The sequence below is a fragment of the Dermacentor albipictus genome, chromosome 1, assembly GCF_038994185.2.
Source record: "Dermacentor albipictus isolate Rhodes 1998 colony chromosome 1, USDA_Dalb.pri_finalv2, whole genome shotgun sequence".
Taxonomy (NCBI): Eukaryota; Metazoa; Arthropoda; class Arachnida; order Ixodida; family Ixodidae; genus Dermacentor; species Dermacentor albipictus.
Window position 1 is genome coordinate 311,330,715 of NC_091821.1, and position 13,212 is coordinate 311,343,926.

Below are 13,212 nucleotides of genomic sequence, written 5' to 3' on the forward strand. Positions count from 1 at the left end.
TTGCTTTTGTGGGCACAGGTTCGCCCAATAGAAAGTTGTTATTCACAGTTATGCTGCTGTGTTTTTTAGCTTCACTACTACGTGACAATCAACATCACGAGACAACAACACGAGCTCTTCCACAATGCCCTACGGTAGCTAAAAATTATGGGCACCAAGAATTAAAACATGCCCTTCCGTCAGTTGCTAATAAGCGTAATTTAGTTTATGCATCAATTAAAAAAAGAATGCTTTCCTGCAGAACTTACCAAAACAGCACTTCTGTGATGCATTTCTGTCCCGGTAAGTTGTGTTGCGCTCACGTTTGTCGCTGGATGTTACAGCGCAGCTGTTATTTCCAAACTAGATTACTACAACTTGGACTGCGCTGCCTTGTCCGCGTGGACACAGCATGATACAGAGAGAGATCAGCTCCGCTCAATGTGATTCTTACAGACCATCGATCCAGCCACGTGATGTGTAAAACGGCTAACGTCAAAAGTTCACGGCAGCTAGCAGAGCTATGAGCGAATGGAATATACTGAAGTGGTTGCACATACTACTCTGGAATAGAACTCCGAATTCGAGGCTAGGTGCCCTGTGTTCAACACGTTTTTACTGCGACATGGACAATCCAAGCGAATTGTAGAGGCCGGCGTCGGCGGCGCCGTGGCTCACGGTGTTGGATACTGCTTGTGGTACTGTCTAGCTGAATATCGATGAATCAATATTCGACGAATCGAATATCGGATCGAATCAATGATCGACGAATTGATTCATACATATTCTACTATTCCCCTGTGAAACAAGAAATGAAATTGACTTCATACTTTCTGCTGATCCCAGCATAGTGCAGAATGTAGAAGTGATAGGTAAGGTAAAGTGCTGTGATCATAGGTTAGTGAGGGCTAGGATTCACCTCAATTTGAAGACAGAAAGAGCAAAATTGACCAAGAAGAAACAGGTAAAGCTAGAGGCAGTAAGGGTAAAAGCAGACAAATTCAGGCTGGTACTTGCAAACAAATATGCAGCCTTAGAACAGAGAGATGACCATGACATAGAGCTAATGAATGAAACCGTAACCAGGCTGGCTTCAGAGGCAGCAAATGAATTGGGAGGCAAAGCACCAAGCCAACCAGTACGCAAGCTCTCCCAAATAACAAAGGATCTAATAAATAAACGACAAAGAATGAAAGTGTCCAACTCAAGAGACAAGGTAGAATTCGCGGAACTGTCAAAACTGATCAACAAGGCGAAAATAAGTGATATTCGAAAATATAACGTGAGAAAGACTGAAGAAGCCGTAAAAAATGGACGCAACCTGAAATCAGTGACTTGGCATAGGATAATCAAGATATATGCAATGAAAGATAAGCAGGGTAATATCATCAGCAATCTCGAAGATATAGTAAATGAAGCGGAAAAATTCTATACTGACCTGTACAATACCCAGAGGAGTCAGGATACCTCCATTAGAAACAGTAATGAACAGGATACAGAAACTCCTCCAGTCCTATAACTAGCGATGAGGTCAGAAGGGCCTTGCAAGACATGAAACGAGGAAGAGCAGCAGGAGAAGATGGATTAACAGTCGATTTAATCAAAGATGGAGGAGACATACTGCTTGGAAAACTGGCGGCTCTTTATACGAAGTGTCTATCGACTGCAAGGATCCCAGAAAACTGGAAGAATGCAAGCATTATACTAATCCACAAAAAGGGAGACGTTAAAGAATTGATAAATTATAGGCCCATTAGCTTACTCCCAATATTATATAAAATATTTTCCAAAATTATCTTCAATACAATAAGGGCAACACTGGACTTTAGCCAACCAAGGGAACAGGCTGGCTTCAGGAAGGGATACCCCACAATGGATCACATCGATGTCATTAATCAGGTTATCGAGAAATCCGCAGAGTACAATAAGCCTCTCTATGTGGTTTTCATAGATTACGAAAAGGCATTTGATTCAGTAGAGATACCAGCAGTAATAGAGGATTTACGTAATCAAGGAGCCCAGAACGCTCACGTAAATACCTTGGAAAATATCTACAGAGGTTCTACAGCTACCTTAATTCTACACAAGAAAAGCAGGAAGATACCTATAAAGAAAAGGGGCAGACAGCTAGGGAGACGCAATCTTTCCAATGCTATTCACTGCATGCTTGGAAGAAGTATTCAAGCTATTAAACTGGGAAGGCTCAGGAGTAAGGATCGACGGCGAATATCTCAGCAACCTTCGGTTTGCCGATGACATCGTTTTATTCAGCAACACTGCAGACGAGCTACAACAAATGATTGAGGACCTTAACAGAGAGAGTGTAAGAGTAGGGTTGAAGATTAATATGCAGAAGACAAAGATAATGATGAATAGCCGGGCAAAGGAACAAGAGTTCAGGATCGCCAGTCAGCCTCTAGAATATGTGAAGGAGTACGTTTTCCTAAGTCAATTAATCACACGGAACCCTGATCATGCGAAGGAAATTCATAGAAGAATAAAAATGGGTTGGATCGCATACGGCAGACATTGTCAGCTCCTGACTGGAACCTTACCATTATTGAAAAGGAAGGCATACAATCAGTGAATTTTACCAGTGCTGACATTTGTGACAGAGACTGGGAGACTGACAAAGAAGCTTGAGAACAAGTTAAGGACCGCGCAAAGAGCGATGGAACGAAGATTGCTAGGCAGAACGTTAAGAGACAGAACGGGGGCGGTTTGGATCAGAGAGCAAACGGGTATATAGACGATATTCTAATTGACATCAAGAGAAAAAAATGGAGCTGGGCAGGTCATGTAATGCGCCGGTTGGATAACCGTTGGACCACTAGGGTTACAGAATGGGTACCAAGAGAAGACAAACGCAGTCGAGGACGGCAGAAGACTAGGTGGAACGATGAAATCAGGAAATTCGCGGGCGGTAGTTGGAATCGGTTGGCGCTGGACAAGGGTAATTGGAGATCGCAGGGAGAGGCCTTCGTCCTGCGGTGGATGACATTATTCTAGTACACTATAGTGGACATAAAACAGGCAGATGATGATGATGACCCCTGTAGATGCGCTGGTTGCCGATTAGGCAGCGAAAGAACGAACGGTAACCGAAATACCCGCACTGCGATAAATAAATACACGTCTCTCAAGCACATAGTAATGTTAAAGCGAACCTTTCTACGCCATATATTCTCCGAGGTTTCGCGCCTCTTCTCCTCGCCGAGCCAAATGGGCCGATCCGAGAGATGTGGCTGGACTTATCCCGGAGACAGTGTTGTACGCGGTCGCGAGGCTCGCGTAGTGGGGTCTCCCCGCATCTTTTCGGGTAGGCGCGTAATTGCATGCTGCAAACCGCGGGGAAAGCATGAACAGTTTTAGCACTCGGGTACGCTTCGCTCCACATAAGCCGCGTTCACATGAATGCGACACTATCGCGCCACATCTTCTAGCTCATCACGAGTAATGCGATGCGCCAGCGACTAGATATGTAGCGCATCACGCCTGGTGCGGTGGCACACGGTGTCGCACATCGAAGGCAAAGCAGCGCTTCCAGACGCGTCCGGCGCCACACCGCAGCACAGCGAGCGCAGCAGAGCCGCAGCAAATTCCATTTCCCAGAATTCTTAATGCGATGCGATCGCGTTTACAGGCACTGCGAAAGTCTACTTACTCGTCTCAATCCACCCCTGGCTGGCGCTTAAGCGACGCACTTTCATAGTTCATAAGCCCCATTTACACGGGGCTTATGCACTAGGAAAGCGCGGGAATGCGCTAGAATGTTGATGCGATGCGATGCCATGCGCCAATTGTCGCATTCATGTAAACGCGGCTATAGATACAAAATACTTTTTTCTTTTTTGGGGTTTTACGCGCCAAAACCACTTTCTGATTATGAGGCACGCCGTAGTGGAGGACTCCGGAAATTTCGACCGCCTGGGTTTCTTTAACGTGCACCTAAATCTAAGTTAGATACAATATACGAACAAATGCGATCGCATATATATGTCAGATTGTCCATAGCGCGAGCGGTCCGTGCAAGCGAACCTTGATTGAAAGCAAGGAAACAATTTTTCGGAGAAGGGTATCGGCCTTCTTGGTCTCTCTCAGTGTTACACTTATGCACTGTAGTTGAATTCGCATGCATGTTTGTCGCCGCTGCTGCTTCTAGTCACATGCACGTGTAGACTATTCGATCACGCGACGCGTTCTCGCCGTCGTCTTTGAGGATGCTGGAAGTATACATATAGTGTTCCAGGTAAGTATAGAGTGTTCCAGACACCACAGGCCAAGCCACATTGGTGTGTGTGTGTGTGTGTGTGTGTGTGCGTGTGTGTGTGTGTGTGCCACTAGCCCTTCGATTTTGCAAAGTTCTTGGCGCCCACGGTACATGTATATATGCACACACACGGAAGATCAGTTTCCGTCACGCAGGCGTTCCGCCCCTGCGTTGCAAAACCCCTCGAGGGCCACAGATACGCGAGTCACAGCCGCGCGAAAAATATCGTTGTCTTTTATACAGCGGCCGAGGTGTGCCTCATACTCAGATCGTGGTTCTTGCATGCAAAACCACAGAATTTACACAGCAGCTGACGGGGTTTCGAGAAATGGGTATACCTAAGGGCCACAGCTCTGTAGCAGTTTGAACGTGAGGGCTTCGAGCTGCAGCGAATGATTGCCCGGATACAAAACAAAGCGACAGGAAGCGATATGTTTCTCGTCTCCTTGTTTTCGTTTAGCGCTATTTTTTACGTAATATCCTATGCGCCTGGTAACCCGAAGCACGAACGGAGGAGTGTATACACGGCGCCGACAGCGTCCTTGCCAGCGTGCCAGCAGCGACATGCGCGCACGACCAAGCGGCCGGACCACTCCGCGCGGCACCACCCACGAAACCGAAAACAGCTCCTCGATGCATCACATTACACGGACCACGTTTCGCGTAACATTTGATAAAGCTGACCCGAGAGATTTATGACAAGTTCCAGCAAACCATCTACACACGAACTCGCCCTCTTTTTCACTTTGGTACGTAATACTAGAAAAAAATGTTACCCGCGTGTTCCCAGAAGAGAGAACCTATATATCACCGATCTCGCTCTTTGGATAGGCCCACCGAGCGCTTCAAGTAAGCGCGCAAGCCATTATAGCAAATACTCCGACATTTGAATGACCTCTTGTCAGGCCTGAGCGTCTTTAATTGCGAATCCTCAATCAAACCGAAGGCATTTTTAAGGTTCGCACTCCATGCAGCTCACCTTCCCAAGACAGGTCCAGCGGCGTGACGTTTTTCCTTGGAAAAGCAGATGCAAGTGGGCTTTGGCTGCAGTCCAGAGTATATATCGTGTAGTAAGGCGATAATATAGCACGGCAGTTCCGGAAACAGTCCTGGCCTTCGGCAGCCAGGCAGCGTCCGAGCTGGGCTGTCCGCCCGCCGCGGCAGTGACGAGAAACGGGTGTCCCCTTCCTCGTTTGCATTGACGCCTCTCGACGGGCGGCCACTTGCGAAACGCCGAGAAAGAACTCGAGCCTGGAGTGCGAGTCCCCGCAGCCCCAAAGGGAACACGCAAAACGCGCCGCCTGCATGGGCACGGGGCTCGTAAAACGCGCGCGCCATACGCAAGCAGTGGGCGCTTTTTGCAAGCGGACCTCGAAATGGCATTCCACTCTTTCAAGGTCTGCGCCCTCCCACACGGGGGATATGCGTGGACATTACGAAGGAAATATATGCCACACGAAATGTTTATTGGAAGAGAAAGCCCGAAGAACTCCCACGAATGCTTTTGGGCGCGGATTAGTACTCCGCGGTCAAAGCACATATCACAAATGTACGCGAACTGCGTAACAGCACGTCATTACGGCCCCTACGAAACGTCCCCAAATAACTTACGGCTTCGTAAAATGAAGAACGCAGTGCTGCAACTAAATGAAGTTTCAAGCGCGTAGGCACACTCAGAGGAACACAGTTTCCTCAGCTACCCTAATGGGGCTCTCCAAGAATTCTTGAGTAGGACCCTCCTCCGATACCCAAACTTAACGCGTCTACGTAGTCAATCGTATTTGTGTACACAACAAGACCAGGTCACAGAAAGTCAGCCATCCACGCAATGCCAATCAGAGTATGGCTACTGGAGAAACCCCCGGCACAGACTCAACCAAGGGGACTGTATATATGCTTATGCTGTAGTAGAGTCAGTTTATATGTCTCGCTGCGCGCTTGGTGCGGGCAGTTGCTCGGGGCACCGCGCGGTAACGGCGCAGCCTAGGAGCCTGCGTCTCTCCCGCAGTATCGACCTTGACGATATGCTCTGTTGATGCGGGCCATCTGAACGCATAGGCGGCAGCATAGACGAAAGCGAGAACGAGGACTGCGGCAGTTCCTAACATACGGATAGCATCGCGCCGGTACTCAAACAGCGTCCACACGCGAACACTACAATTGAAAATGGCCACGGGCTTCGTGACTCTATATGACGCATCGTTTAGGCCCTCAACGCACCACGCGGCTGAATGATGACCTTCGGAAGGGAAGACCGCGGTTGGAGCGCTCGGGCCTTGCGAGTTCCTTCATCACTGCCGCGTGGTCTGCTATCGCATAGAAGAAAAAGTAGTGTTGCAAAAGCAGAACTCGCTGTAGTCTGTTGGGTACAGATCACAGCTTAGAGAGTGGGCACTTCTGCCAGGTCATAGAGAATCAGAGAGATGGCTTTCACAAAACACAGAGAGGACGCCACGGAACAAAACAGCGCCAAAAAAGAAAGAAAGAATTGCACAAGTACACAAAGCCTGACAGCTGCAGAGTACAGCCGCCCTGATTTTTAATAATATAGCGCGAGCGTCGACTGAACTGCTGGTGAGCGCCTTATAACGGCGATAAGCGTGCAACAAGGCGAGAGTTCGCGCACGAGCCTTGTTGCCTTGTTGCACTCGCCTTGTTGCACGCTTATCGCCGTTATAAGGCGCTCACCAGCAGTTCAGTCGACGCTCGCGCTATATTATTAAAAATCAGGGCGGCTGTACATAAGCAAAACACGCACGTTCATTCGGCTTGGAAACGCACAAAAGCGGGAACATATATTCGCGATAGGAACTAAGACTCGGCGGTACGACCGCAGTGCACTTTGGAAAGCAAAGCGCACTTAAAGCGTGCACTGTTACGACACGTACACACAAGTGCAATACGTCGTCGCGATTGATTAGCAGGTTTAAAGCCTTAACCGAGAGCTAACCACTCGGAGGATTCGGAGATTATTGTCACCTGGGAAGTTAATGAGCGAGCGGTCAAGGGAAGGCAAATGGAGCAAACAGGTATATACAACAAAAATACACAAATAAAATGCAGCGAAACATACGCACCAAGAGGCAGCTGCTCGGCCTGGCCGTTGTGCGTGCACACGTTCGCCTGAGAAGCGGTAGCGAGTGAGCGCGCGCGCGATCACAGAAACACATACATACAATCCGCAGGCTGCTAAGGCGCGCGAACAAGGCGAAAAGACGGTTGAAACAAATAGAAAGAAAGAAAGCGAGGGAAAAGTGCCGGAGCCGGCAGAGACAAGAAACGAGCGATCGCCGAAGGACGGAGCGAACGAAGGAGAGGAGCACCCAGCGCGACAGCAGAAGTACTACGCAGCCGCGAAAGAACGCAAAAAAAAGGGTCCCCGCGCTGGCAAAGGCGAAGCAGCAGCGTGCATCGCTCGAGGCAGAGGGAAACAACACGTCATAAAAAAGGAAAGGGAGAGAGGACGGTAGTTAGATAGGCCCACGAGGAAGAGAGAGAAAATAAGGAAAGAAGAAAAGCTGTGCCAAAATACAACACAACGAAAAGGTAAGAAGATACGACGCAAACAAAACGACAGCGGCGCCGTCGGTGCTAGCGCCAAGCAGTCTCGCGCAGCCGTGCCTCGTAAAGTAAACATAGACAAGAAAAGAAAGCGCGCCGCCGCATGCACTCGCGCGCGCTGCTGCGCCGACGCTGCCGCTAGCCCAGCCACGCGAGCGGCAGCTCAGCCGCAGAAGGCACGAGGAGGAGGGAAATACGAAGCAAGGGGCAGAAGCAGCGGTCGCTGTGCTTGCCACATTGCATCGCGTCGTCGCCAAGCCTTTCTCAAACCCTTTCTCTCGTTCTTATCTGTCTCGCACCAGGGGTGAGTCAGTTAACAGACACGGGAGTTGCGAGGGTTAAAGCAAGGGCGCGTTTCTCCCTCCGCTACGAAACAAATGGAACAAAAGCTGCGCTGCGTTGCAGCCGCGGCAGCCGCGGTCCTCAGGCAGCACCGCCAAGCCTGTGACATTTCCATAGGACCAATGGCAACGGTTTTCGCAGGCGACGCTAGCGCTGCCTGGATCCTAATGGTAGTTGCAGTGATACCAGAAAAAATGTCCACTTACTAATACAAGATGACGCTTCCAATATTATTAACTTATAACCTAAATTCAAAAACAACAGGTGACGTCTGAATAATTTCCAGTTGCTTAGAAAGTTAAATCCGCATTGAAAGCGCGAAGACGCTTTTGAGGAGTACCGCACAGCAGACGACCGGCGCCGGCGTCGTCTGCATCTGCTATTGCTGTTGTGCTGCCCGCTTGCTTTGGCCATGTGCGAGGGGGTATCCAAAAGTTTTAATTATAAGGTCGGACAACGACGAAGTTCCTCAGTGCTATAATGCATCTGTCACACCCATATTTCTTGCTGAGTTATCAGCCGTTATCTCAGCTCTATGAAAACTTCCTTGAAATTATTCTACAGCGGTTATAGTGCCTGATTCACTGTCAGTATGCACATCACTCACTTCATCTTCAGACACTACTGTAACCAATGCATTTAAAGCATTAATCCCCCCCACAAACTTAAGCCTGGTGCGGTTGGTATGGGTTCCAGGCCAACGTGCTATATTCTTATATGAAATGGCACACATACTTGCGCGGATGTCTCTTGATGGACCAGCCATGTCCGTTATGCTTATTTCGACTTATGTCACCGCGGCTAGGTTTAGAAAATTTTCTCGTTTCCAAGATTCTACAAAAGTGAAAATCCAAATGTCAGAATTTAACCATTTGTCCTTTCCATGGGACAATAAATGGTGTCCCACCCGTAAATTAGAAATCTCCATAACAAAATTACGATGCCGCATCCCACCATTACATTTTTACCAATACAGTTCTGGTCTCGCACCGTCCCCTCTGTGCCAAACCTGCCAGGAACCCGAAAACATTGATCACTTTCTAGTAGCATGCCGTCTATTTAGAAATCAGAGGTAGAAATTAGAATTTTCATACAGAAAATTGGGTAATTCTTTAAATACTCAAACTATCCTCTCCTTCGGGGCTTCTTCATGGGGCTTTAGCCACAGGAACATCTGCGTGGCCAATTGCGACTATATATGTGACACAAGAAGGCGACCACGTTAATTCTCGAAATCAATAAATGGATAGATCATTAAATCCCTGATTGTGTCTTCGAAATTATTCTAATACCACCCAAAGAAGAATGCAAAATTTGCTGATTATATATAATGAAAAAATATATTTCTATATCTGCCACGTAAATCTATTTTAATTAACATGAACGTTATATTTCATCGCAATTTAATTTCCCGTTTAAGTTTTTCTCTCCCCCTTTCCTATACCTTTTAACCTTTAACCGCCGGTTTATTGGCCACTCCCCCATAGTGGGTAAGTGCCACAGTTGAGAAACAAGGAAGCAAGCAATCTGTCCCAGCTAGCCAGTTTTCGTCAAATTTTCATCAGTCTCTGGGCGCTTTTCCGCCTCCTGGCTTAAGGCGATGGACGCGGAACGTTCCGCAGGCTCGTGCGGCCAGAAGTCTGCGACCGCAAGTTCTTCTATGACTCAAGGCACCTGTGGTCAACCACCAGTGAAGGCTCAAGAGAGGCTCCTACTCTCGTGGCCATGGATGCAGAGCCTCTTGCGGGCCCGTCTGGCCAGAGCTCTACATTAATTGACAAGCTCCTCAAGGAAACGAGGCACCTGGTCCAGCACCAGCGAAGACACAGAGGTCTACTCAATCACAAGCGACGACTCATCGGATGACAGCTTCGTGTCGGTGAGGAGCCGAAGGGCTAAAACGAGGCTCATCAAGGCGTCGTCACCAGCGAGTACGTCAACCATGCAGGCAGGCAAGCAGTGAACGCTGCCCGCGCACCATCCTCTTCATGCTAGTGAATTATTCCGTCAGCCTTCGAGTACTGAACCGGCAAGCTACCTCTGTTTTTCTTGAGGGAAAGAAGCCAAACGAAGACAAGGAGGTCCGACTGGGCACACGAAAGCATGTTCTAACTGTCGACACAACCCGTGGAACCACGCTGGAGAAGCTACGACAGATAGCAGATTTGGGCAACATAAAGGTACGACCGGCCATCCCATGGCTGGGGCCTGCACTGCAGGTGTAGTCTACGATACTGACTTGGCAATTTCAAACATGGACCTGCTAATTCCGATAAAACCGGCACACGAAGGAGTGGTCATCAGGCACGTATGCCGCTTCGTTAACAGTCGTTACGGGAAAATAGTGTCCATGGGGGATTCCATCCCTCCGCACTTAAAAGGTCGGTCATTTCCGACATGTCGTACGGCAGTTTGTCCCCAAGCCACTTCAATGACATAAATGCCTCAGGATCGGGCATGTTAAGGGCCTCTGCGCAAACTGCACAATATGCCCCAGGTGTGCGAAGTCGCACACTGTAGACGTCTGCCATGCAACAAAATTTAGGTGTGGCAACTGTGAAGCGACATCTAGAGAATGCCCAAGAATAAAAAAAAAAGTTCTAAGTTCTGAAGCAAATGGTCAGGGATAACTCAACCCATAGAGAGGCATCAGAAAAGATCCGGCGTCGACGTCGCCATCGACGGAAACGCTCAAGACAGAATGGGGTTCGTGCCCGGCTTCGACCAACGCCATCATTTTCAAATAGAACTTCCGAGAGCACAAGGAGGCCAAACAGAAAAGACTCCCCCCGTGGAAGGGTGGCCGGCGCTCGCAAGCTCTCAGTCTTCTAAAGAGCCTCCACGCTTGATGCTCCCATCGAAGGCCGCTTCTGTTCGTGAGGCTTCAATAGTGGACTGCCAAATGATTCCGCTGCTGCGATCCATTGTGAATGTCATCAGGGCTATGCTTACAACCCACCTGCACGAAGTAGGCTACAAGTGCTGGACGCGCTGAGCCTCGTCCTAGCAAGCCTTGAGCGAAGCCATGGCAAACAATCACCAGCCATTTCGTAGGGAAGTCAGAGAAGCGTCAATCCTTCAGTGGGACGCGAGCGGTCTAAGATCTTGCACCGCCGATTTTCGTCAGTTTGTTCTCACTAACAGATTTCCAATCATTGTCATCTGTGAACCAAGATTAACACATCCAATAAGGCTATCCGGCTACGAGACAATATTCTCATCAAGCGACATAAAAAAGTAGCAAGGTCGTCACGTTCGCCGCGAGCTCACTGACGTCGTCCAGCCTGTGCAACTTCATGACGACAATCAGTATGTGTGCATGAATGTTAAAAATACAAAAGTTACCTTTGCACTCTTGGAGGTGTATCTATCCCCATCAAGTCGATTTGACACCAAAAGACTATAAAAGACACCTTAAAAGCACAACCTGGTCCGTGGATTATCACCGGGGACTTAAACGCACTCCACACAATTTCGGGAAGCTCAAAGTTTAACGCGACGGGACGACGACTGGCTGCATTAGTCTGCAACAATTATCTCTACCTGCTGAATGACGCGAGTCCAACGTTCCTGCGGGTAATACCGTATAGCAGCTGCTTAGATTTGACTTTCGTCTCCCGCCGCTTCGCCACACATGTTAAGTGGTTTTTTGGACATTGAAACGCCTGGAAGCGATCACATCCCCACTTACCTCAAGATCAAGGGGATGTCTAACACGTATACATCCACCACGATACAAAGAATAGATTGGATTATTTTTTAAATTTCAGGTCGAGGACGCTTGTCACAAAGGCGCCTTCGTCGACTTCAACAAACTATCGAGAAAACGGCACAGACGGCCGAAGGTCCTCTGAATTTAGTCTGGAATTGGAGCGGCTTCGTGCGAGTCGCCGTCGTGCTAAAGGAAGATACCGACGCACTAAGTCAATTCAGGATCAAAGGTCAGCTCGGCGAATGAATGAGAAGACACAACGCCGCATTGATAAACTACAGGAACAACGGTGGTCGAAATTTTTTGCGTCGCTAGATCCCCGCAAACCGATATCTCAAATATGGAGAGCTATGTGAGGTGTACGTTCTGTTCGGGAACAGAGCTTTCCGTTTAAAGCCCTAACACTTTCAGCGCCGACAAGACACTGATGTGGCGGAAAACTTCTGTGCAATGATTGCGGGTCAGCCAATTTGCACAGGTTCGCTTACACTGAACCATATTCCAGACTCAGGAGATTCATGCATAGATCAGCCTTGCACAACTCAAAAGCGTGACGCAGTGCCCACCCTAGGTAATCGGTCGTCGTCGCCTGGTCCGGATGACATATTTTCATCATCATAATCAGCCTGGTAACGCCTACTGCAGGGCAAAGGCCTCTCCCATACTTCTCCAATTACCCCGGTCATTTGCTAATTGTGGCCATGTTGTCTCTGCAAACTTCTTAATCTCATCCGCCCACCTAACTTTCTGCTGCCCCCTGCTACACTTCCCTTCTCTTGGAATCCAGTCCGTAACCCTTAATGACCATCGGTGATCTTCCCTCCTCATTACATGTCCTGCCCATGCCCATTTCTTTTTCTTGATTTCGACTAAGATGTCATAACTCGCGTTTGTTTCATCACCCAATCTGCTCTTTTCTTATCCCTTAACGTTGCACCCATCATTCTTCTTTCCATAGCTCGTTGCGTCGTCCTCAACAAGCTATGGAAAGAATGATGGGTGTAACGGATGACATATCTTACCGTATGCTATATATGTCACCTTGGTTAACGGGCACGAAGTGCGCTCCTAAACGAGTTCTGGCAGGACGGCAAGGTTCCTCAAGATTGGAAGATCAGCCGCTTGGTACTGCTTCTTAACCCTGGCAAGTCTCCCTTATAGGTTACTTTATACTGACCAATTGCGTTGGCAAGTTGCGTGGGGAATGTGATGGAGCGAATGATCCTCGCTAGACTTGAGTGGTACCTCGAACACTACGAAATCTACCCAGACGCCATGGCTGGCTTTCGACGTCACTGATGTTCTATCGACAACGTTATCGATCTGGTAGCCTACGTTCAACATCAAA

The 13,212-nt window shown here is 48.5% G+C and overlaps 1 protein-coding gene across 6 annotated transcripts in view; it reads right to left on the reverse strand.

The window, feature by feature from the left end:
- Positions 1-13,212, reverse strand: part of LOC135905117 (protein FAM117B-like) — a 163,140-nt gene that overhangs the window by 37,159 nt on the left and 112,769 nt on the right. The window contains exons 1-2 of one of the 6 annotated variants that reach the window (XM_065436112.2): positions 7,327-7,633; positions 5,229-5,550 (exon numbers count right to left, since the gene is read on the reverse strand). The exons of 2 other annotated variants lie outside the window; for them this stretch is intronic. In XM_065436112.2, the coding sequence (XP_065292184.2) occupies positions 5,229-5,550; positions 7,327-7,419 (415 nt within the window). In that variant the 5' untranslated portion in view covers positions 7,420-7,633. Of the gene's footprint in view, positions 1-3,146; positions 3,170-5,228; positions 5,551-7,326; positions 7,634-13,212 lie in introns of those variants that run through there. 3 more of the 6 variants (XM_070531559.1, XM_065436138.2, XM_065436158.2) reach the window with 3 other exon arrangements.